The following is a 26,410-nucleotide window of genomic DNA, read 5'->3' as shown; positions in this document are numbered from 1 at the left end:
CTTTACCGTTTTGGCTCACTCTCAGGGCTCTTATAGCTTCATTTTTGGCTGCAGCAGGCAGCTGTTTTCAGAGAAAAAGCTCAAAAAATTCACTGTACACTACCTGCTCAGCATCAAACAGCAAACAGACACAGTTAGCTGTAGACTAGCTGGTGAACATAGTGGAGCGTTTAGCAGCTAAAGAGTCAGATATTTCCCTCAGGAGTTGGTAGAGAGCAATAAACAGAGCTAAAAGAGAGAGAATATTGGACTTACATTCACCAGGTGGACAGAAACATGACTCCAAATGAATGATAATGTTGCTCCGTAACTGCTGGATGTGGAAACAAGCAACTGTTTGTTCAACATATATCAACTTAAAAAGTGATGATGCGTCAGTGTCGTGTTCTCTAATTGTTTCTGCTGAGAACATGTGGCCAAAAAATCAGTTAATGCAGCTTTAATGTTTAACTGATCAACTGATTAAAGGTTAATAAAAACAATCATTAGCAAGCAGTTCACTTTCACTGACACCTTCTCTGCTCCTGTCTTACGTTGGCTTATTGAAAAGACTCCAATACATTTGGCGCTTTCTCCCGTTTAATCGTCTTCAGTTCACAATATGATATCAGTATTTCTGTGAGACAAAGCTGCCCCACTCCGTCCACTAAAGCTCCGATGAACCCGGGCCAACATCGGTTACATGCCAACCCACGTGACTAATTACGAGTCAGATGAGGGCATACCGTGTCATGATCACACAGGAGACTAGATGGACAGACAGTTGGGCCATATGGGCGGCTGAGATTTGGACTACACGTGTCAGAGTTTCTCAGCTTTTGGAAAGGAGGCCAGCCAAAACTCAAAGCTCACACTGGGAGCGCTGGAGCCCCCGATCACAAAAACCTGCCTGATCTCCGGCAGCCCGGACTGGGATCGTGCTGGTCAGAGCTGCCGCCGCCATGTTCTGTGCAGCAAAGGTGAGAACGTGAGTCGACGCGCTCCTCGGTGTGGTTTGTTGTGGCTGTGATGGTGTTGTTGTTGGACCGGCGCAGGTGGATGTTGTGAGAAGGTGTGAGAGGGCTGCTGCCCCTGCAGTGATCACGTGTGCCGTCGTAGCCGCTCCTGCTCTGCACACAGCTTGTGTTTGACGCCTCAGGTGAAGAGCAGTCATATGAGGAAGATGATAACAACGTAGCTGCGTGCATGCACATATTTACTGTAAACACTCAACACACAGAAATGCGTTTTTTTCCCCACAAATATTTTTCTGTTATATGCCTCCTCAGCACACCTTTTTAACCCCTTCATGTGCATGCAGCTCATCCCAACACGTAAACACATAATCAGAGAGGCTGCATTTCATTGGCTGCCTGTTTTCCCTCCTGTGCTCTTTCTCCTCCTCCTCCCCCCTCCATCCTCCAGTTCCCCTCCCAATCGTAATTAGTCTTTTAAAGATCATCATTCAACCATTTCCATCAACCCCCCCCCCCCCCCCCCCCCCCCCACCACCACCACAGCTGCTCCCTCCTCCCTCACTATCTGGCTCTCTGGGGAGGGACGAGGGAGGTGTGGCGAGGATCATGTAAATAAATCCCCCTCCTCCTCCTCATCCTCCTCCTCCTTCTCTTACTCTCTTTTAACTCTCCCTGTCTTTTTCCATTTCTTTCTCCTCCATGCTTTTTTAAAAAAAAAAAATTTTCCTCTCTTCCTACTCGCATGCTCTTTTCTCCCTCCCCTTCCCTTCATGCTCCAGCATCTTCATCCACAAAGCGGTTCAGTGGTCTCTCTTTCTCTCTCTGCATGTACGTCGTTGGGTGAGGGGGTTGCGACGCAGAGCCGCCCCCCTCGCAGGCAGCATCCATCTCTTCGCAGACTTCAACCTTAAAACTCATGTGACAGCAGCTTAACCGGAGGCTAGACTTCGTTACGCTCCCACAGCCGCCACTGTCCCCCCCCCCACCCCCCTACAAACCTCCCCTCCTCCTCCTCCTCCTCCTCCTCCTCACCCGTACCTTCCCACTGCTACACACCCCCCTCTCCCTGCAACGCGACTCTTCTCCACTCACTCCTGGCTTGTGAGACTGGAGGCAGCCTCGGTGCGTGGCGGGGGAAAGATAGAGAGAGAGAGAGAGAGAGAGCGAGAAGGAGAGAGAGAGAGAGAGTGTGTGAGGCTTTCCCAGAATAGAGAAGCAGGAGGTGGTGAGAGGGATGATGATGGAAGCCAGCTTTGACACTGAGGAGAGTTTTGACGATCCCTCCTGTCTCGCCCCGCAGCCCCCCGGCTCCGTTTCGCCGGCCAAGAGGCAGATCAAGGAGGTCAAGGAGACCAAGATAACTGTGAGTACCCAGGAGCTCCAACTTAATCCTCTTCTTCTTCTTCTTCTTCTTCTTCTTCTTCTACATCTTCTGATGCTTCCATCTGCTGCTTCTGTCAACCTCTCCATCCTCTGTGAAGCTCCTCATGTGGCAGAAATAAGTTATTGTCTCATCTTTCTTTTTTTTTTTTTTTTCTTTTCAGCTGTTATCTTTAAGCTCACAGCTCCACACTAATGCATTATGGGTTCTCGCGGAGTAACATGGGGTTCCCTGCATATTGGATACTACATTAGTGTGAATGAACAAGCTGTCCAGGAGTCCTGCGCTCATTTCTGTCTCATTGATTGACTCGATCTCCATATTATTGATTTAATGTCTGAATTTATGCTGAAATGTGTTTCCTCGCCGTGCAGTTTTCATCATATCGAAATGTTACTGAAGTGACTGAAAAGTACAAAGCTGATGTAGTAGCCCGCGGACCGCCGTTGCCATTTTTAGACTCAAGATGTCTTCTGTCTGCCAGATAAAGAAAGGATCTTGATCTCTGAGTGTTTCTGTCACGGAGTTGCTGCTCAGTGCGCTACTGTGTGTTCCCTTATTCTTCCTCAAAGGGGGACTTATCTGCAGGGCAGCGCAGGTCACACAGAACTGCCGTTTTGTCATCCGGCAGCATTTGGAAAGTGAAGACTTTGTGCGCCAGGCTGTGAAGAACTCGTAGTAGAATTTGGGCACCAGGATCTATTCAGATTTCTGTAAAGAAGTGTACAGTACCTTTGTCTTAAGATGCCTAGACAGTAGCCGTGGTTATGTAATCCTTAAGTCCATAATGATGACTGTGGGAGGTGGGGGGGGGGGGGTGTGCGGTGGTGATGGTGATGATTTGCTGGGCTGAGGGAAGACAGACAGAGGTGGTTTTGTGTCTCGCAGGGGCTGATTTTGCGCTCGGTGGGCTCGCTGACCTGCCGCAACCACGGGAGCCGTCAGTCTGGCTTTTGTGAAAACCCCACAGACCTGCGAGAGATGCAGCAAGTCCAGTTTCCATGGTGACAAAAGCAATAGCACTGATTAATGGGTGTTGAAATGGAAAACACTGCCATAGGAAAGAGAATGGGGGGGGGAGGGAGGGGTGGGGGGGCCATTCAGATATTCACTGAATACGTACTGTTTGAAAAAGAAAGAAGATTATTTTCTTCCTCTTCCTTTGCAGGGTTCTTTCAAAGCTTCTCATACATCTTTTGTGGACACTTTGGCTTCACTTGTATCCAGTGAATTCTCATGAAGAGATGAGGCGTGACAGTGTTTTTTACAAATTAATCAGTATCTTAATTAGTTCCCGATACACATGAAGGCGAAAAAGTGTTCATTTCTGAAAACACAGACAGAAATGAAGCATGTTCTGTGCAACAGTGTAAATATTCCTGCTGCGGTTGACAGGAGTTGGAAATAACACAGGTGATAATGATTGAATCTGTGGCTGGATGATGTCAGTCCACAAAGGTGTCTTTTTGTTCGCCACGGTGCACCTCACATTACACAACCCCTTTTACAGCCGTGCAGTTGTCATGGAGACGCACACATCCATGACTGTTGTGCAAAATGGACCCCTCGCAGGACGCCGAGGCGGCTCGCGCATCAGATAGCAGAAGGAGCAGTAACCTTGCTTTCACCTTCACCGAGCGTGATCAATATGAAGCCGTCAGATGAGGCACTTCACTCCTCCGTTTTTTTTTTAGCTTATTAAACATTCATTTGTGTGCTGTTTGACTTGTTGCTATGCTGCGCTCGGCGTAGGCACTCGGGGAATAGCAGCTCGTTAAGAGTGTCATCTGGCTTTGTTGGCGGGACTTGGATGGGGCATCTTGATTGGTCTGTTTTCAGTCTGTGAAGAAGAGAAAGGAGGAAGGAGGGAAGAAAAGGCGATTAGAGAGAGAGAGAATAGAGGGGAAGTCTGAAATTGTTTTGTTATGAGAAGGTGTGTGTGTGTGTGTGTGTGTGTGTGTGTTGGGGGTGAGGGGTGGGGGGGGTCCTTTACAGCAAAAGTAATTTGTCGCTTAGCAACAGCAGCATCCTACAGTCTCATTCGCTGTAGCTGCTCAGAAATGGATGTGGGAGAATGTTTCAGTTGTTTGTTGCTTTGCCAAATCATTGTTTTTTTTGTGTGTCTCATGGGCCGCTTGTTCTTCGACTGTGTCATGAATTTTTTTTTTTGCCCTCTGTTCAACGAAAGAAAAAGAGCAACAATGAATAAATAAAAAACATTTATATGTGTAATGAAATGAACCACCGCCTGAAGCCGGCATACAAAACCCTCACAAGAGCGAATGTTTATGAATGCCGAATGAGGACAAAATGTCCCAATTCACCTCGACAAATCACTGTTACATGCTGCTCGCAGCTTTGTTTTGTGCTAAACTGTAACATTCATGGATGCAATATGGAAATACAGCCTCCCGCAACACCTCAACCTCAAACCAGAAAGGCTTAAGATCCCTCAGATGAGAAGGCTTTATTACATGCTGTGTCATAAAGGTAATCTATATTAATATTTTATTCCTAACCCCAGAGTACTTCACTAAGCAGCCATAAAGGAGAAGTAAGTTAGCCACACAGCCTTCCTTTAGATAAATGGTCTAATTTTCTGCTGGATGTGAGAGGCAGATAAACAACAGTCATGATAGATGTGGAGCCAGTGTAATGGAAAATCTGGTGCCCATGACAATCAGTATGATCTGTGAGGCAGAAAATGAACAAAGTGACTGGTCGACACGCGGAGTAAATCACATCGCTGCTTCTTCAGATTACAAAGTGTTATTGTGAGTTAATGTGTCTCCGTTGTGTATATGCAGGTTTTCTGTTTATCTTCTGCCGTATTGGTACGTGTGGATGGCAAAAAGCCATTTTAGTATTTCCTCTGGATTTCACTGATTATATAACAGAGGAAGTATTACTCATCTGTTTTTGAAGTTGTTTATTAGAAGCTGCACGGATCAAGTGCTGCGGTGGCTATGCAGAGAATGAAGGGGGTCAGTAGTGTCGAGTGTTCATTGGAACATCGGCTTTTTAAAGCTGAGTGTTTTTGATGCTTAAAGCCTCACTTTATGCAAAAAATATACAGCCATCTTATCATCAAGTCAGGCTGCAACAAAGAGGAGTGCTCCATTCGCTTTGTGGAAATGTTCTACATGAAAGTAATATTTTGAAAAATAACTCAAATGTGTGTGTGCAGTGTCAAAGGGGCAACTGTTATTGCAGAGCCCATAGAAAATGATCACTGCAGCTTTTTGATTTGGTTCTCTGTCAAACATTTCCATTACTGAGCTCTGACAAGCTGATTGTACAGTACACTTCCTGTCCAGCACTGAACAACAGAGAGTTAGTGACTATTAAAGACAGTAGATGTTAGACGATGGATTGATCAGATAAGGACAGAAACATGTGGAGGATAATGTTTCTCTGTGGCTGCTGGATCAACTAGGAATGCAGCTAATGTTTATTTTCATCATCAGTTAATCTACTGATTATATTCTCAATGAATTGATTGTCTAAAAAATGTCCGAAAATAATGAAAAATGTCTGTTATAATTTCTTAGAATCAAAGATGACAACTTCAGATAAGTTATGAGAAGCAACCGCCAAATGTTTGAACATTCTCCTTAAAAAAATGATTATTCAGTTATCAAAATAGTTGCCGATAAATTTTCTGCCCGTCGACTAATTGATTAATCAACTAATCATTGCAGCTCTATTGCTAACGTAACTCACAAAGCCAATGTGTCATACCTGTGTATTTATGAGTTTTTGTATTGTCTTTGACCAAAATATGTAATATATACCAATTATTAATGCAGCTTTCTGAGACTCTGCATTTCCCTGCAAATCTACAGAGCTGTTTAGCATCGTTCAGCTCTTTGTTTTGGTTTTATTGTTCAAATTAAACCTGCATTAACTGAATTTTTGGCCGCTTGGACACAAGTAGTGAACACAACACTTACACATCATCACCTTTCAAGTTGATACGTTCAACTTGTCAGCAAACAGTTGCTTAATATCACATCCAGCAGTTACAGAACAACATTATCATCTCTTTTAGCTTTGTTTGTGCTCTCTACTAACTCCATCTGGCTTTTTATCCGCTAAATGCTCCACTATGTTCACCAGCTAGTCACTGTCTGTTCACCGTTTGGTGCTGAGCAGGTCGTGTACAGTGGGTTTTTAGAGCTTTAGAGTCGAAAACGACGCTATGAGAGCACTGAGAGTGAAGCAAAACAGTAAAGTTGCAGCCGGGCAGCTAAACAATGAGCTGAAACTCGCTATAAAGCTCCGTGAAGCCGAGAGGAGCTGCAGAGTCGCTGATAATTCTCTGTAGCTTCATCACTACGAGCCATGACCAACACATCACTGTCATTTCATACATCGTTAATATAAAAATATCTATCATAGTGGCTTTAATGGAATATAAACAATATACTGATTGGGTTACTGGACCTAATGGCTGGTTTTTATGGGTCAAAGGGTGTCACATGACCTGCAATTTCAACCATGGCCGCCGCTCTACATTCATCACACATCCTGGTGCTGATCCTGAGGGCTTAGCAAGATATCTGTCTAAGGAAAATTCAGCTTACCAACATCATATCTTTAACCTCCCACTTCCCTTTGGTGTTCTTTCATGAATATCTTGTGATTTTCACGTTGCTCAAATGATTCAAATAATTCCTGTTACACCTTTTTATTTGAGTAAAAAGAATGAGGCAGTTCGGATGAGCCAGCTGGTCAGCGTTCCATGTTTTCCTTCAGTGTTTGTGACAGCAGTACAGTGGTGAACTCATGCTGTGAGTCAGTGTGTTTCTGTGTGTTTGTGGATGAAACATCCTGTCTGGATGTCCATGTAGTTTGCAGCAGCGGTTGACATGGCACAGAGGGTATCTTGTAGTGCCAGGAGGGAGGGCTCACAGATGGTGAACATTACATAATTGCAGCCCCAACAGTAATTGAAGACGCTCTGGACCATGGAGTCTGTATTCAGGCTGATGCTGGGTGTGTTTATCTGCAACGGTCCACGTTTTGTTAAGTGTATAAAGTGTGTTTGTTCAATCGAAGGGATATAGTAGAATGGGTTTCTCTTTGTTTTCAAGTGATCAGGGTCTCTCTCGCTCTCTCTCTCTCCCCCCCCCGAAGGCTCATGGGTCACCTTCTGGAGGGCAAACATCCCCACATTCATATGTTTACTCATGCCTGACCTTTTTCCTCTCATCTGCATGATCCGAGTGAAACTCAGACTCAGGCTTTCAACAATATCATTTCCCACAGACTCCGCCGCTCATGTCTTCTTCTGACTGCTGCAGATCAAATTAATTCTCACAGAGGTGTTTGGCTCGGAGCCTTTAGCAGCTCTGTTATTTCTCATATTTTTCATCAGTTAGGTCATTGCTCTTCATCTCTGTTTCTTCTCCTTTTTTTTTTTCACCTTACAGATCAACTGCGTGACTTTCCCTCTGCCTGGAGAAGGCCCGGAGCAGCAGCTCCTCAAACCCAACGAATGGAGTTACTGCGATTACTTCTGGGTGAGTTCAACTAAAACACAGGAACTACAGCTAATCTTTGTGATATTTTGATGATGATGAGAGCCACCTTTATCTATAGACCACCTGACTTGGATAGAGGATTACCATTGAGGAGTATATACAATTGTGAACTTACAGATCCGCCTTCTCTTACACTTTATTTGCCAAAAAAGCTGAAACTGTTTCTCGACAATAATGATTATAATAATAATAATAATAATAATAAACTTACCTTATAATAAAACCACCTACAAAATTCGGCTCATATTGCTTCTCAAATACATCTACACATGTTCGAGTCTCAGTCAGATCCAGAATATGTGAGTAGACAACTTGAACAACCCACTGAACAAATTCAACTAAAGTAAAACAGCAGTGATGAATATATATGTAAACATGAAAGCCAACGACCACTTTCACCATCATCATCTTAATAATGGTAATCCTGTAGGATTGAGGAGCTGTGTACATAATCAAGAATCGGCAGCGGAGACGTAATAACAGATTCTAGACTGAAAAAGTGTTTGTTGAAAGGCTTTTTTTACTCAAAAGCAAAATCCAATTTATCTGAAAACATGAAAAAAAAATCGCCAAATCTGGAATAGAATGTTTTTCCCTCACAATATTTTAAAAAATGAGCAAAATTAAAATATATTACCCAACATAACGCGGAGTATATGTGACTACAAACAGTCAGTGTATTAGGGATGTGCAGAGAGCCCAGTATTTGTATTTGTATCTGTATTTGTTGAGGCAGAAAAAATATTTGTATTTGTATTTGTATTTGAATAAAGGTGGGAAGAGGCTTAAAAAGCCTGTTTTTGTATTTATTACGCTTTTAATTTTAGGCTACTGACTACTGAGCTAAAATTTACTCCTCAGACCCTTTTTATTTGTAAAAAAAAAAAAAAAAAACCCATTATTTGTGCTTTGCCGAATAATGTATTTGTATTCGGGCACACCCCTTCAGTGTATACAGGTTGAGCCTGACTAATAAATCATGGGCATGGATCCATTATCAGCCTGAGAAATTACAGCACAGAAATGCCAAAGACATGTTTGAGAGCATTAAGCAAGTTTATTTTTCAATTATAAAATGTCCTGTCCAGTTAATGTTTGTCTTTTATTTCAAATTAAATTCAGTCTAGTATCAGTCGAGCTTGAACAGGTAGCATGATTGAGTTTCTGGTACGTAACTGTGGTGGAAATTTAAGATGAATTCACAGAGAGCAAGATGTCTTTCAGAGGTTTATCACAATATCCTGAATACACATTCTCCCAGTTTACTCGGCTGAAGAGATACTGTATGAAGTTCAGTGTTTGTTCATACATTCGTCATCCCAACAGGTGTCTTTTAATGAATACACAATGTTCCTTCTATTCATTCATAGCTTCTTATCCGTTTTTCCTGCTTGGGGAGTTTTCTTCTCTGCGTCTGTTTACTGAGGAGTAGAAGTTGAAGGCCGAATCTCAGCTTGCTTTAATTAACTGATCCACACCTGTTGGGAGGCAGCGATGAGACATGTTCACATGAGAGAAGAACTATGTTGTTAACTTAGCTGTAAGACAGTATAACATAAAACAATAAAACATAATCTTAAGACAATAAACACAAGAGTAAAAATATCCATTACAGTAACCGTGACCAAGTTGTCTTGTTGCCAAACCTTGTAACTGACTAACTTCAGCTGAACTTCAGGCTTTACGTGAGTCATTTTCTTACCTGAACCATCTTATCATAATGAACCAAAGACAACTGCATTCTGCACATGCAGTATGAAAGTATTTGGGTGAATTACCACCAACCCACAAATAAAAAAAAGCTACAGACGGTTACTGTCAACTCGTTTTGTGACCTTTAGAACATGTGTTTGCCGGGAAATGCTGCAGTCAAAAGCTTAAGGCGTTACATCAAATTGCTATGAGACTAAAAACATGGGAAAATGGTCGATATGCTTTTTGCCAGTTGAGAATGGATCCAGCACTTTACTGCTCGTTCAACAAAAGATACAATCGGCTTTCATGTTGGAGTGGGTGGATCACAGGTGGAAGGCTGATCGACCGGCTTCTCTGCAAACACAAGTGATGATCGCTGCTTCAAATGTCTCCCTCGTGTCTGCTGTAGTTTTCAGTTTCCATACATTTCCATCCTAAATTAGATTTGTATTGAAAAACCCTTGAGCCTGCATAATCGAGTGAAATCCAATGCCAGTTTCCTCCTTCTTTATTGCTGTGTTGCTGCTTGTTTGCGGCCTGTCGTGTCATGTTGCTTGTGATGCTTTGTACGTCCGCCGACCAGCTGCTCAGACCTGCTGTGTGAAATAAATCTGGCACCTTCAGTTCCACGTGGCGACACACATCACTCCTGTCACAAACGAGACAGAGTGCTGCACGACGCCCATAAAGTCTTTGGTGTTCTTGTGCTCTAAAAACACACATAACACACATATCCGCCCGTCCAGTGATTGACACACACACACACACCGACGCATGCCCTCCTTGACATGCAGAGTGTGAGTCACGCATTCATGCACATAGTTTCTGACTCACAAACCCCTCTCAAACGTAAACAACAAAGAGGTGTTACTGGACGTTCTATAACTCAGAGCTGTGGTTGTTTACTGGTCAGCTGTTGTATGTGTGAATGATGCTCTCCTCTTCCTCAGACCGACAAGAAAGACCCCCAGGGGACCACCTCTGTGGCGGGCTTCGAGGTTCTTCTGCAGAAGCAGCTGAAGGGCAAACAGATGCAGAAGGAGATGTCCGAGTTTATCCATGAGAGGTAAAAGTCAGATAAGACTCGACTCCACTGTCATAACAACAAAAAGGAGACTGTAGCTTGTTGAAGGCAGTTATTAATTATGCTTTGGATGCAGATATCATCCCCCCTGGTGGAGATGATAGTAACCCCAGTGACCTACTATCCTAATAGATAAGTCTGATGATATTCTGTATTTCTCTTATTGGTTATAAATCAAATAATAAGACCAAAACCAACAATGAATTGATCGACTTACAAGTATTGTGTGTGTACCTAAAGACTGATGTCTTATTCCTCTGGCCCGTAGAGCTCCATTGTTGTTCAAAAACTATTAAAAACATGTCAATGAACCACACAGCTGCACTGGGTGACATGTTCCTTCATTACCATGAACACAGATACTGTCCTGCTGCCAGAAATACTCACTAGTGCACCAAATGTGGATTCATCCACTACAAAAAATAGGCCCTAACAAATGAGCAATTTATTCCTGTTTGAGTAACATTAGCTAAAAACTTTTGCCTTTTTTTAAAAAAAATGAAACTATATATTTAGGAATCATTTTTAAAGACTTACAGTATACCTTCAGTAGAAACTAGGGATGTACAGAGAGCCCAGTATTTGTATTTGTATCTGTATCTGTTGAGGCAGCAAAATTATTTGTATTTGTATTCGAATAAAAGTGGAAAGAGGCTTAAAAATCCTGTTTTTCTTTTTATTAAGCTTTTAATTTTAGAAAATTAAAGTGATGAAGCATGTGTCAGTACTTCAGCTTTATCTCTGGGGAACACCCCCAACTCCAGGAGTGATGTCCAAATTAGGAAATGTGCGTCATGTAGCAGGTGGATGTGACTCCCCTCATTGAGACCTGCTGACAGACGTACCAGCGGAGCAGAGGACAGAGACTGAGATAGTGATGTAACCGACCGCTGGTATTTGACTTGTTTTTTTTGTTTTTTTTCCCGAAAACAAATAATTTTTAAAATATTTGTATAAAACAAATATTCATAAAAACCCCACTATTTGTGCTTTGCCAAATAACGTATTTGTATTCGGGCACCTAGTAGTACCCCTAGCAGAAACCAGTGGCTTTTGGGCATATAGCAGAGTCTGTGAGAGACGAACTAACACAATATTGCCTGAATATTATCCTTAACATGCTGCTTTTTCAATGGATTTTTTTTTTCAACAAATTCAGTTTTGCCAGTTCTTGTAAATATCAAGGTCCTGGCTTCTCAAAAACTCAACCAGAAGCTGCCAAAATGATGCCAACAAGAGTTGCATTTGCACCTACAGGCTTAACTGTTGGCAGAGGGAATAAGAGCTGCTCTAGCTCTGTGTGTGGGAAGTGTGGATTATAAAACATCTTTAGTTCAGACCAAACAAGCAGCATAAGATGGATTATTAATATAATGTGTCATTAAATACTACAGATTCAGATTCAGTAAAATTATTTCCTGTGGTCAAAAAAAAACAGATATTTCCTAGCAACACTTTTTTTTGTTGTTGTTCATCGGGTTCAGAAAAATCAATAAATCTACCTTATCAGTCAATGTTCAATAGGTCTTTCTGAGGTTTATCTTTGTGTTATCACCAACGGTTTTTGTATTTCTGTGCTCTTTTGTCATTGTGGTGGCACTATGGAAGATTTGAGTTATTTGAGTCACATTATTTGTTTTTTGAGAGAAATATTTCATGTTCAAATGTGTACTGGCCTTCATAGTAAAGACATTTACTGCACCTTATTACATTATATACACTAAACTTACTTTATAATCACAATTACCCAAATTACAAAGACACTTTCTGCTGCATGCAATGAAGAGAAACCATGTCGTATAGTGTCAAAAAATGTCATGTCTATGTATACATACATAGCAAATCTCATTGTTTTGCCAATATATGAAAACAAAAATTAAATTCATTGAGATGATGCTACTAATGTGGCAAAATGTATTTCAGCTCCAAAAACAATCAGAGAAACAATCCAGAGAAAGCTCAGTTTAAAAAAAGGGATCTGAAGGGTGTTTGCGATTTATGCTCGCAACTGTTAATTAAACAAGTTGTAGATCCCGACCAAGTAACTGAACATACAGGGGAATTCACAGATTAGTAGTTCCTCCTGAATCCAAACCAGGATGTCAAAAGCAACATGAATAATAAGCAAATTCGGTTAAAACTTTTACATCCGATCTCACACCTCTCTATATAATTAGCTCCACCTAATTCTACAAAAGCTCTATTCACGCACAGGTCGTGGGAAGTTAACGAACGTTCCCCTTTGAATATATGTAGCCACACATTCGAGGCCGCCGTCTTCCAAATCAAGTAGATTTCTATTCACCGCTGACCTTTTCTGTGTTGTTTAGCTGGGTTGCTCGGCGCCGGGAGTATCCTAAAGTTACATGTAAGAATGGGTGTTGTGACCTTCTTTAGGTGACAGATTTACTCAGGTGTGGATGTTAAATGTGAGTCCGGTGGAGGAGGTGAAGATCACAAAGTACAAAAACACGGCTGTCCTTGTTCCATGTCTCATTTCCATCTCATTTTTAGAGATGGAAACTGTTCTGTAAAATACTGATGGAGAATTTTTCACAAGCACAATGGGGGCTATTGATGTCTCTGTGTTACATTTGGTTTTCAGCCTCTGTGTCAAATTGTAGAAGTTTCTGTCATTCTACTGCAATGTGCCCCTGAAATTATCTCTGTTTTTCTTCACTAAAGCAGCTTCCGTCCTCCCTCACAGCTCACAGTTTCACATCTTGCTCTTTGTGTTTCAGGATAAAGATTGAGGAGGAATATGCCAAGAACCTCTCCAAACTGTCTCTGAGCCCCCTGGCAGCACAAGAGGAAGGGTGAGTGCAGTAAACATTCGCTGTAAGACAAAACCATGTGTGTGTGTGTGTGCAGCCTGAAAGCTCCTTCTCTGCAAAACAGGACATAGATTTAGTAATTAACAGAGGCGTGTCTAAAGATAGGACTTTTTAAATAGATGTATTCCCACACTACTTTTTGTGTTTCATACACCTTTCAAAGACTGTTATCTAACCGATGAATGGATGGTTTTTCATGTTTGTCTGTCAGTAAAAGAACAAAAAAACCTTTGAGGAGGAGATCTCACAATCAGTAGAAAGGAAAAGATAAGGTTTGGGCCGAGTAACAGTCAATTTCGGATGCTTTCCTTATCCGATAATTCCATAATTACGGAGCATTTTTGTTTTGCCCATGAAAATGCAACGAATGGAGACACAAAGTTGAGTCCAAATATCAAGTGTGTTTCTGCAGGTTCAAGGAATTAAATGAAAGGAAAATTACTTCTCAGAGAGCTTAAACACTCAGCTATTGTCCATCAGGTTACACTAAAGATATCACTTTTTTTTTTTTTTTACACCATTAGTTTTATCAGTTATAAGATCGCTGAGATCTCAGAGCACAACGGCAAACAAGGAGAAAGATTGTGAACAAACCTCCAAGTTGAACCATAAATCACAATTTAAACTGTCCGTTGTAAACATCCGTCACAACTTATACCTTCAACTTTGACCCACCATACATACTGTAGTCGTTCACACCGTTTTCCAAATAAAGTGGACACTAATCTGATTGTCTGACTGCACATGTTTGTTCAAGATCACAGCAATTACTTCAGTTAGTTCAATGTTACTGTAGCCAGTGGTGGAAGTAGTATCGAGGTCTTTTACCCCAATAAAATTAGCACTAACACAAGATAAAAATACTCCATTACCAGTAAAAGTCCTGCATTCAAAATGACCTTAAAGTATCATGAGTAAAACACTTAATATCCAAAATGGTCTTGTGTTTGTTTGGATAGTCTAATAATGTATCTTAATGTATATTATCTCTCCAAAGATTGTTTCATTTATTTCACAATCTTTTCTCAGGACTCTGGGAGAAGCCTGGACTCAGCTGAAGAAAAGTCTCCACGATGAGGCCGAGGTTCACCTGAAGTTCTCCAACAAGGTGCTTAAGACTTTTATTAGGGAAAGAAATGTTTTATTATCGTAGAGAGCTAAAAACAATTTGACTTTTCTCTGTCATTTTCCAAGCAAAAATGTTGAACACACTCTGATTTCGGCTTCTTGTTCTGTCATATATGATAATAAACTGAACTTGGATTTATGGTGAAATAAAACAAGAAACATGAAGTTTCCACTCAATGATAAAAAATAATAATTGGCTGCAGTATCTTAAAGGTTTTAGGAGTAAAAAGTAGTAGCTTAGTTACATTTATGCATTTATATCTTTCTCTATTGAGAAGAGTCTTCTTTCATCACTGTGTAGAAGCCTTCGGTTCACAGTTTTCTGCACCTTCAGGTCAGGTGTTAAATGTTTTCAATCACCTGAAGTAATGGATATTTGATCTGACCACATCCTGAGGTGACCGGTGTTATTTACCTCAACCTTGTCGGTGTTGACACAAGAAAGTGACCCGTCCGTGGTCCGATTACCAGCGATGCAGAAACCGCACGCTGGCTTCAGATGCGGCCTTAAATAACGCTTGGAGCTTTTCATAGCCCTCTGTTGTCTAATTAATTAGTTACGTGTTCTGATGAGCTCACACTCACGGCCAGGCGGACTCTTCCGTGCTCCATTTGCACTCTGACGCCTCATTATGAACAGGAGTGAGGAGAAGGTAATGCCTGGTTAGGCAGAGAGTCTTATCAAGCCTGCAGAAGCCCCAGCTCATATTTCTCCTCTGAGTTTCTAATAAGCTACATTTAAGCTAATAGCTGCTAGTTTTGGCATTTGCACCAGGTTAGCATTCTGTATGGAGAGCTAACACTGCTGACACGCTCTCTGTGGTTTATTGAGGTGTCAGAAAAAACACAATTTCTAATTATTGGACATCACAGTAACAGTGTAATAGTCTCCCTTTATGGGTATGGATCTCACTTTGTAGAACAGACTTTATTAAGCTATACTTTTCCATGGTTTTAACTGCGTCAAGCGACATTGATTTCAGAAAAAGGCTTTTGCACATAACTATGTTTTAAGAAACCAGGCAAATGTTTCAACATTTTGCCACAAATAAACAATAAATTAAAAATTCTTGTTCATTCAAGGAGCTTGGTTTATGAACAACACTTGAACAATGTGTTTGCAACACAGCACTTACTCTAAGTAGTATGAATAGGGGAATTATATTGATAAAACTAATAAAAATGTAATATTTAGAAGAGGTTATGTAATCAGGTGTGCTCCAGGTGTTTTTTCTGAGCTGAACTACCCATATATAGATTTTACTTTCCAGTTCATAGACTTTATTGTCCATTTGGTGCTCATTAGGACATCAAATAAAGTTCTGACAAAACAGGGATACTGTATAATCCTTACAAGTTTGGAGAATATCATTAAGTAGTCCAAAGTTGTCTTTACCTTCTTCACATGATACTGCACAATAAGCATTGTTACCACGCTGTATTTCACCAACAGCTGAGTGACATGTTTTCACAGCTCCACAGTGAGGTAGAGAAACCCTTGCTGACGTTCAGAGGCGACAACTTCAAGAAGGACCTGAAAAAGTACGACCATCACATCGCCGACCTCAGGAAGCAGCTGGCGAGTCGCTACGCAAGTGTGGAGAAGGTACATCTGACGTGCCAGTATAGTAATACTTATGTAAAGGCCTCAAAGAGTACAAATTAAACACTGTTTCCCTTAATACTTAATGACCAATGTTTCCATCCAAGTGGTGCACAAATTTCCAAGTAAATCTCGAGACTCTGCAAGAGAAAAATACAAATCGATGTTTGTTTATATCAGAGAGATTACATAATGAAAAGATCTCCAGTAACTCCTACACTTTGTACAGGATAGTACACTACTTTGTTGCTGCTTCCCACCTGCTAAATCATTTCATGAATGAATTTGTTTTTCTCTGTGTACACATACCTTTTCTGTTTTTTATTTTTGCATTGCATGCGTTTTTAAAAGCAAGCCAAGAGAGAGGAGGAAGTAGGTTTAATCACTCTTGACTGCATTTTCTCTTAATTAACTTTCCCAGATCAGTCAATAGTTAAAACATTTGCTATATTTTGGTCATTTTTACGATTTTATGGTGCCTCTGTTTAGGTTTTCTTAGACACATATTGAAAATGTGCATAAAAAAGTAGATGCTTACTGTTGAATCCCTACATACAAGAAAGTCCACATAGTATTTTTACCTAATTACACATATCTATTAAGCTGTTTCTTGCACGGCACATATGCAATGTAATTTTTGATACAATAGCCCATTGATTTCAGATAAAAGTAGACAACACACCCAGTTCTTGCACTCAAGGAAATCTTGTGGGCAGATCGTTAAATCCTAAACTGTGACTGTGAAGGGACCAAAAAAATCCTGCACAGTCAGCCATTTGTACTTACTCTATTCATGATGTTTTGGTTCTCGCCTTCATCAGGAAATGTTCAAAGTAAATTGAGTACAAGTGATTTTTTGATCCTTTCACAGACAAAAGTAGACAAAGGCAGCTCCTCATTTCTAGTTGGCAACTGTTTTACCAGATTCTGCTGGCTGGAACGACATCTGTCACTAGCAGATTTTATCAACTGTAGTAAGATGGCTGATAACGTTAGCTTGATGAGTTGGTTTAAAATGCTGTCAGCGACGGATTCTTTAATGTTTCTACCTGACTTGTAGTAAAGAATCTCATAAAAGTCATCCCTAAATATGCACTTGACGCTATATACAAGATGCTAAAAGATTAAATTCAGGCAACGAATCAGTATACTCACCAGTTGATGATCTGTGTTGAAGACGTGGAAATAAAGAAACAGCATTGTTCTTGTATATTGGACTGTATATCTAAGTCTAATATTACAGGTATGAAGAAGAAAAATATAATATCTCACTGTTATTTCACTCTTAACATATCCCTGTTTGGCTGTTTAGCTTTATTGTATGTATCGTATTATCAAACATTTCATATGACAAGAGAAAAGGCTTTGAGGATGAAAACTACACTAACTGATGTGTTTGGCGAACGTAACGCTATCTTGGGTAACAGTGGCTGGTGTTGCTTGAGTGTAAACGTACCTAAATCCAGTAAAGAGCAGGACAGAGCTGCTAATGATAGCATCCAAAACCGGCTTCCACACAGCAGGGAAATACTACACAGGAGTTGTGCTAGTTGTGAACAGGGATTCATTAAATATAACCTGTAACCTCACAAAGTAATGTAATTAGCTCACGTAATGATATTCTAACTCTCAGCCTTGGAGCTAATGTAGTTACTGTAGGTAGTAAGCTTGTTAGCCGGACATGTGCCAATGATTGCGGCTTAACGTTACAGAAGACGTACTTTTGCTTCTGTGATTTAGGTTTTGGAACGGCTTAAAAAACCACACCACCCTCCACTGTTTACTATCACTGAAGCTATCCCAGCTATGAAAATGATTTCCAGCTAAAAACTTTTGGCTCCATCTCTGCTCCACTGCATTAGGTGACCTAATCAGTGGGTTTAGGCTGACTCCATCCCACATGGTTTCTTTTTGTTGTTGTCTGCTGAAAAAGAGATTTTCTTGGCTCACGCATCACTGTTACTGTATGTTTACCTTTCAAACACTCTTACACAATGACCTTGGAGAGAAGCCTCAACTCGAGAATAAACAACTCAATGATATGGATTAAAAATAGATTAAAGGATGAGTACAGGATCGGTGCGTGGATGTCAGTAGCCATCATGAAAAGGCTGTAATTACTCTTGTAATAGATGTAGGTACAGTAAATCTGCGGATTATGCTGAATGACTCATTGTTTCTACGTTCATACATGCTGCTTGATGTGTGTGTGTGTGTTTGCGTGACGCAGGCCCGTAAAGCCCTGGCAGACAGGCAGAAGGATCTGGAGGTGAAGACCCAGCAGCTAGAGATCAAACTCAGCAACAAGACGGAGGAGGACATAAAGAAGGCCCGGCGGAAATCCACGCAAGCAGGTCAGAGGTCACAGAGTCGGAGCTTAAATAAGAGTTGGTCACAGCAAAACTTTGAAACATTTGCCAGATGTTACTAAATAACTTTACTGAGACACAGGGGAGCTGAAATGTTTGTTATGAGAGAGAATATATAGTACAGTAATCTGAACCAAAAGCAGAAAAAACTACAAAACTCAAACTCAAGGTGTCAAAGACTGTGTAGTAAAGCTAGAGAAGGTGAATCACAACAAAAACAAGTGTCACATGTTTAGCTAAAGTGAGGGTAACCACAATCTGGTACAATATCATCTGTTTTTGTGACATTTTGGGAAATACACATATTCACTTTCTTGCTGAGAATTAGATGAGCAGATTGATAGCACTCTCTATCATCTTTTCATGAATTATCCTACAGATGCATCTCTATCATAACAAGAACTTTTTGTTGAACTTTAATTACCTTAAAGTCCAACTGGAATTAAATTGCTTTTTTTTCTTGTCTGCTACAGCATACATATTCGCCAATAAAGTATTTGCATAAAGCAGTAACAGTTTGGCAGAGCAGACAGTCACACTGAGCCTGATTGCATCCTGCTACACAACACAAGAACCACAGACTCTGAACAACAACCCAAATTAGCTTTCCTGCTAAAGTCTCATTATCTAACCCACAAACATAAACACACGTCTTGTCCTACACCTTCGCTTGTTGAACGAGCTGCCAAACAAACATTCACCAGGGAAAAGTGCACCGCCAAAACTCAGCAGGCTTAGCAGGCTGGATCGCTAATTAGCTGCTCAACTGCAGCACATTAAACAGCGTGTAAACATACCTGCAAATGTCACTTCTCTCGGTTTGTTTATATGCTGATGTGGTTACTTACTCTTCAATACCAGTGCTAATAACACACAGTCTGCCCATGACTTATAGCCACAGTACAAGTTCATTTATTTTGCCTCTTGTTTCGTACGGGGTTAGCCTGCCAGCTAATGTCAACCGAACACAGACACCGACACATCCTTCCAGTCAGCTGAGACAAAAAGGAGCATTTCTCATAATTCTCCAAAGACCTTTTTTCTTCATTTTAATAATACAAAACTATTAACAATACATTTTTAAAAGAACACATGGGGGATGACTAAATGTGATTTCTGTTGGATCTTAAATTGAAGAAACTAGAAAGACAAACACAGCAAAATAAATAAATCCTGCCTGAGATATTCTGTGTTTGACATTTTAATAATAAATAGGAGGAGTTCATGTTGTAATTGTTCTCTCATATAATCCTGCTTCAGTACAGGAAAAGTACTGCAGGAACGTATGTCCTTTCTCTCTTCCACTCAGTAGATTAGTCACAGTCCACAGCACTAATCAATAGCACCCATAAGGCAAAGTTAAATGATGTCAGCCTTGTGTCGGTGATCACCGCTACTACCTCAAGGTTAGACCAAATGTCGTTATGGCTCACTGCACACGCTGCCAAAGACAGAGATGTGTTTTTACCTTCACAGAAATGAATTTTAATAAGCCTCAGAGATGTTTTCTGTTTTACTATCTCACACATCTCCCTGTTTTTAGGATGAAAGGAACTGAAATATCTTGCAGCATTTCAATTACATCTAATTTGGATTTGGGAGAGAGATATTTATAACTAGAAAAAAATATATACGATACCAGGAAAGTATGTCCAAACCTTTGACTGGTACTTGGAAGGTGACATTTAAAGAATTTATATAGAAACTTAGTTGATATTTACAGTGTTATTACAGTGTGAAGCCAATCTGACCTGCTGTTCAGTGTGGTGTCGTACTGGAGTAAATAATCAGTATTAATTAATATCTAACCTTTCATATTCAGGTATGAATCAGGTTCTATACTGCTACATATGGTCTTTATGCTTGGCATGTGGAGTTTGGGGTCACCAGTACTCCCAGCCAATCAGTGTAGTCAGCAATTAGGTTTAACCATGGGCCAGTTTTCTTGTGCACTGTTTAATGGGGGGCCGACATTAAGGCACAGTAAAAAAACAACCCGATATAGTTTTAATATGTTTTGTTTATGTCTTTAAATTAATTCAAGTTTAAAATTGACTTATAAAACAGATTTAGGGCTGTATCTGAGGGCAGATGTCATAATTCAAGTGACGGCTAACAGAGCTACAGCAGTTTATGTTAACACTCATTTGGCAAAAAATGACTCATAAACATGAACATATCTTCAGCATTACACTACGAGAATAGAAATGTAATTGATATGTTACCCAGCACTCAATAAATAGTGGCCTGCCTCATTTATTGCATACATTTATTGGGATTTATGTGGGCTGTGTTTACATTGTTATCTACTGTAGATTTATGGAAAGTCATATAAAAGATTTGTTATAATCTATAAAAGGGCACATGTTTAGCGTAATGGATGGTTAATAATGCTGTGTTAATAAAACCCAAGGAGCCTGTTTAAGAAGAGATCAGTGTGGTGCACTGTAAACCAAGTTTTCACCAAAATAGGAAACACTGTACAACACAATAAAAATCAGAGGAGAGCTTGTACATGGTAAAAAGCCATTTTAACAGGAACATGTCCACATTAAACCATGATTCCTCTGAGATGGAGTGATTCCTGAGCACCCTCTGCTGACCATGAAGGGTTTTGCTTCATGTGTACTGCATATTATGCACTCCTACCAACAACAACAGACATGCAGAGATGATCAGAGCGACCTACTTAACCAAATTACCTTGTAAATGCTGATTACTCTTTCCTTGAGGACTGACAGCAGACTTTTGTTGACCCTGACCTCTCCTTCACATTCCTGTCTATGTTTTCCAGGAGATGATCTGATGCGCTGCGTGGATCTCTACAACCAAACCCAGTCCAAGTGGTTTGAAGAAATGGTCACCACCAGCATGGTAAAACCCTCTCTGTCGAGTTCCAAATAAAAGTTTGCGGCTGTTTGACTCTGTTTCTGACTATAAACGTTTGTCTTCCTGCCACTTCAGGAGCTGGAGAAACTGGAGGTTGAACGGATTGAATGGATTCAGCAACATTTACGCCAGTACACCACTCTGAGGCACGAAACGGACATGTTCAATCAGAGTGTGAGTCTGTCTTCCTTTACTTATATTTTTCTGTAGATGTACTGTACCAAAAGTAGGTACTACAACAGGGAGTAGAGTAGAAATGTGGAGGCTAAACCCAACGAATATCAATTTATCTCCCTTTGCACCATGCATACATCACAAATCATAAAATCTATGTAACCTAAATTCATAGTGGCCAAACTGATGTAGGTTATATGAGATTATATGGCTTGTTTAGACGGGGTAAAACATTAATCCATAGTTTTCTCAAATCAAACAGTACAATTAATAACAATAGTAGTTATACTAGTATTAAGTAATATCAAACTGTTGTGCGCCATGAATATTGAGTATTTTACCGAAAACAACCCTTAACACATTGTGTTTAAATTGGAGATTATTTGCATTTCTCTAGAAGTCCCTAACCCATACCTTTTTACTAACAGCTAATGAATAGATCAGCAACTGAGCAAACCATTATTAGACTTGCCAGTGATTGCAACTGGCTTTGATGTGATTTGCGTGCCACTTCAGCCGAGAGTGTAGAGCCCTCGGTGTTCCCCTGTCAGCCTTTCATCCAGCACGCTGCCTGTCATCACTCTGCGCCTCAGAGAAGCCCACCCAGACGCTCTGCTTATTTAGGAGACCAGAGTAAACCCTGTAAATCTAACGAGACGTATTCTGTCAGCACTGTGTGAATCTACCATAACAAGGGTGTTTCTGTGTGTGCTGGCCGAGAAATTCCACAGAGATGAAACACACACCAGAAACTCAATATGATGAAATGCTAGAAGAATGTACATTTCAAGTCATGATATTTTGTCATATTAACTGATTGTTGATGCCAGAAAACTGAAAGAGTAACCCAGAAAAATAAAATAGTGAGCCAATGATGAGCTGTTCTGTTAGCGTAACTACTGTTACGCTAGCTAGTTAGCCAGACACGCTAAAGTTTGCAGTTCACGTTAATCCATTCCTTACACTTTTGCTCTTGTGTTTTTGGTTTTGGAAAATGTTAAAAATGAAACCTTGAACCGTCAAAACTGTTTAAATACCATGTATTACTCTTTCTACAGCTCCACGCGCACCGCTTCTAGAGAGCCGAAAGTCCCGACATTATATCCTAGCTAGCCTTTGCTCCACTAGCCACTGTAACTCAATGCAACCCATTTAGCATTTCTTTCATTGATCATTATAAAAAATTAAAATGTGTTCCTAACTTTTCCACATTCTAAGGCAAATTGGCTCCACTATAGCACTTGCAATTCGAATTTGAAACCTTTGTGATTTTTAAGAAATTATAGCTACCATGACTTGAAACTTGAAAATTCACCAACACTATCTTCTGATATCTTTTAAAAACCTTTTTTGCTGTAATTCCTATTGCCCCAAAAACAATATCCCATCGTCTCGGTCATGCTGTTTTACAGACAAGTCTGTAATAACCACAGACACTTGACTCGTCTGCGGCCTGTGAAGTTTAACCTACAATGGCCTAAGGTGTGTGGGAAATTATGTTCATCAAAAAACTAGACATACTGTTTAGAAAGGCTATGTTTGGATTTTTTGTGGATTTTTAGTTATTTACGTCACTACAAATGTCAGTGAATGAGACGGGCCTGCAGTGCCTAGATGCAGTTGATAAACTAAGACTGGACAATTGCTAGGGGAATTGGTTTTCTAGATAGTTTGTCATGGTCTTGAGACCAAGTAGTTGTTGAGAACTCTTGCTTTGGACCAGAGTGTTAGATGGACAAGCCAACAAAGTGACTCCTCTACTTATTCTGTACACTTTATCTGATGCACAGTCCTGTACCCAGTCGGTTTGTCTTATTTTGAATGCCCTCGACACAACCTTTCACCATTCACTTCACGTCTAGTCAAGTAATAGAAAGTCACTGATGAAACAGTAATGTAGGCTAGCAGCTAGCACATCAAAATGGATGATGTGAAGACAAAAGTAGCCAGCGGTGAATACAAAATTGTGGACAATACCTCATCGAACACTAAGTCAGACATATAGGAGAAATTTGGTGTGATCAGAGACTGTGAGAATAACACTGTTAGTGGCTTTGCTGATTGTAAAAAGTGCCAAAAAGTATTAGCTTTTGATAGCTGCAAACTAGGCACATTGTAGCCAAGGAAACACATCAACTGCTGCAGGAGCACAGGTGCACTTTTATAAGAACACAACTCTAAAACCAGCAAAACAGTGGACAAAGAGGCCAAGACCCAGTTAGCAGGTAAATTTGCTGTTGTATTTTTGTATACATCAGGCTATGTTGCCCATGTGTTTACTTACAGATTCGGGTCGGGACTTACATTAACAGGATAATTGTTGGTAATAGGTTGGTTCTAGTAGCTTTACAGGTGCAGGTTTGCAAAATTGGACCCGTGCAAGACTCTGATCTGTTGAGGTAATAATAATAAATGTACTGAATATACAAATGTGTATGTTTATTTCTAGACGGTGGAGCCAGTCGACCAGCTGCTGCAGAACGTGGATCCAGCCAAAGACAGAGAGCTGTGGGTGAAGGAGAATAACACCGGTGAGGTTCGGCCCGTGGACATGGACATTTAGACCATCCTGACCTGGCTTCAGCCATTCTGTCCTCAGTATTATAACACATCCACAGAGTCCCAGAACACTTCTAATAACACTGATCCAGGGACAGTGCATGTTCAGACCGCTGAGGTCTGTCCATCCTGACTGGAATAACAGGAGCAAAGGTTCACACTTAACGCAGTCTGAGGCCAGAAAAACAGTAATGGATCAACCGTAAAAGTACCAGCATGTTCCTTCTAAATTTTAACCCTGTCATAATCAACATTAGCTTATTGAATGCCATTTAACATATTCTGCTGTATACCTGTTGTAAAGTTGAGACTATTAAAAAATTATATGTATTTTGAATCATTTAGTTTAGCTTCAATCAACACTTTTCCAGTTTGAGTAAACCAAACACACACACACAAAAAAAGTCTGATTATTGATATTGCCTTTATTTTAGATACGGATATTGAAGCATATTGAAATCTTAGAATGAATATGATATATTTTCATATTTTGCCGGTTCATTTTGGTGGAAATGCATGTTTTGAATATCTTGCTTTTACTGTATATGGAGAGCTGCACAATTTGTGGAACCATGATGGTTGTTTTGGTATAGTGCAAGAGTTTAATTCACTGAATTTACACAAGGTATTCTCTATCTTGTAAGTGACTAAGAATCAATTTAGGAGCTTTTTCACAATACATGAGAATTCGCATGTACAGCGTTAATATCCAGTAACCTCAGTTGTTTAGGGAAAAAAAAACAACACACACACACACACAGTGTTACAGGATGTGAAATTGATTTTGCTCGCCACAAGTCCCAACATGTGGTCAATCGAATTTAGGCCAGGGTCTATTTGGATCAGTCCGGAGGAAAAAGGTGGTCCAAGTTACACTGAAACACCTTTTAGTGCCTAACGGTTATATACCTGGAATGTCCTTGATATATCCTATCTGCATCAGTGTACATTTGTACATACAGGCTAGATGTATTTTGCTGTCAAATGTTAAACAGGCCTCAGATCTTTGGGCCGATGAGGTGTTTGTACTGTACAATGTTGTTTGTCTTATTTTTGGTAAATGTACAGAGAATATCCTCACGATGGTGTTTGGTAAAAGGGGCAACATGCAGCAGAAAGCAAAATTCACCAAATTACATATTGCAAAAGAGAAGATAAGGTAGGGAATTTTTAAATTTCACCAGTCATATGAATTGATCTGATGATCAATCCAGTGGAGCAAAAGCCACCTGACTCATCCCACCGATAAAACACATTTTATCAGAGATTGCATGTACCTACAGTATGTGTCTGTGTTTACATGTGTATGTGTGTGTGTGTCTGTCTTTGTCTTTACATTTTGTTGTGGTCTGTCTGTTCTGGATTTATTTGGATTATTACCTTTCTGTGGCCGTTCTTTAAAAGGACAAAGCCGATCAAATCACAAGTTGTAATCCAATCCAGTTTCCAGGCACAAGAAAAGAATTGTTATGAAAAAAAAAAAAAGAATGCTTACCTGCCTTATCACCAACACATTAAGAATGCGTAATGTGCATTACATTCACTTTGTGTAACATTATTTTTTTTGTGTTAAATGAATCAGGTAAACTGGATTCAATATGATCAGACCAGACTTTGCTTTGACGCTAATCCCAAACTGCTCCATGCGCAGGTTTAAAATAGCATATCTGTTGTAGAGTTTTATCAGTGTGTGTCAATGTTGTGCACTAAATGTGACAAGTTATTATGTTCCAACTAAATGTTCTTGACAAAGAATCAACAATTTCATGATGAAGTAACGGTTGAGTTAACTGCCCTTCTGTGATGAACATTTTCATGACGTGCATTAAAATCCGATGTTCCCCATGTTTTAAGAATGTTTAATCATAGGTGACCTCTGTCCAGACAGTGTACTGTGGAATGCAGTGTCCAAAATAAATCTCCTCTTTGAAAAAATTAAATATCATGGTGTGTCGTTATGTAACTGTATTGGGAAGTTAGGATTTCAGAAATGGCAAATAATAATTTCATGGTTTTCAACTATTATTTCATGCAGAGGAACACACACACACAGTATCTGACCCTTCTGTTTGATCAGCTGAAATTTTGTACCTTTTGGTCGGCTCATGGGGGGCACCAAACGCTGCTGGATCCAGTCCAGTACAGATTGGAAAGGAAAGTAAGGCAGGTGGATGGACACTGATACAGTATTC

The 26,410-nt window shown here is 40.3% G+C and overlaps 1 protein-coding gene across 2 annotated transcripts; it reads left to right on the top strand.

Annotated features, from left to right (window-relative positions):
- Window positions 1–926: 926 nt before the first annotated feature.
- On the top strand, window positions 927–26,158 carry gas7a (growth arrest-specific 7a). 2 transcript variants are annotated; one of them, XM_042392561.1, is made up of 11 exons: window positions 927–959; window positions 2,257–2,319; window positions 7,773–7,862; window positions 10,529–10,644; window positions 13,404–13,478; window positions 14,526–14,604; window positions 16,099–16,230; window positions 18,458–18,581; window positions 21,391–21,470; window positions 21,561–21,659; window positions 24,109–26,158. In XM_042392561.1, the coding sequence occupies exons 1-11, from the start codon at window positions 942–944 to the stop codon at window positions 24,220–24,222; spliced, it is 990 nt and encodes a 329-aa protein (XP_042248495.1). In that variant the 5' UTR covers window positions 927–941; the 3' UTR covers window positions 24,223–26,158. The 2 variants fall into 2 exon arrangements, with proteins under 2 accessions (XP_042248495.1, XP_042248493.1); XM_042392559.1 differs by lacking the exon at window positions 927–959 and having other exon boundaries at window positions 1,966–2,319.
- Window positions 26,159–26,410: the final 252 nt, after the last annotated feature.

The sequence above is a fragment of the Thunnus maccoyii genome, chromosome 18 (genome assembly GCF_910596095.1).
Source record: "Thunnus maccoyii chromosome 18, fThuMac1.1, whole genome shotgun sequence".
Taxonomy (NCBI): domain Eukaryota; kingdom Metazoa; phylum Chordata; class Actinopteri; order Scombriformes; family Scombridae; genus Thunnus; species Thunnus maccoyii.
This window is presented reverse-complemented; position numbering and strand designations above follow the sequence as displayed.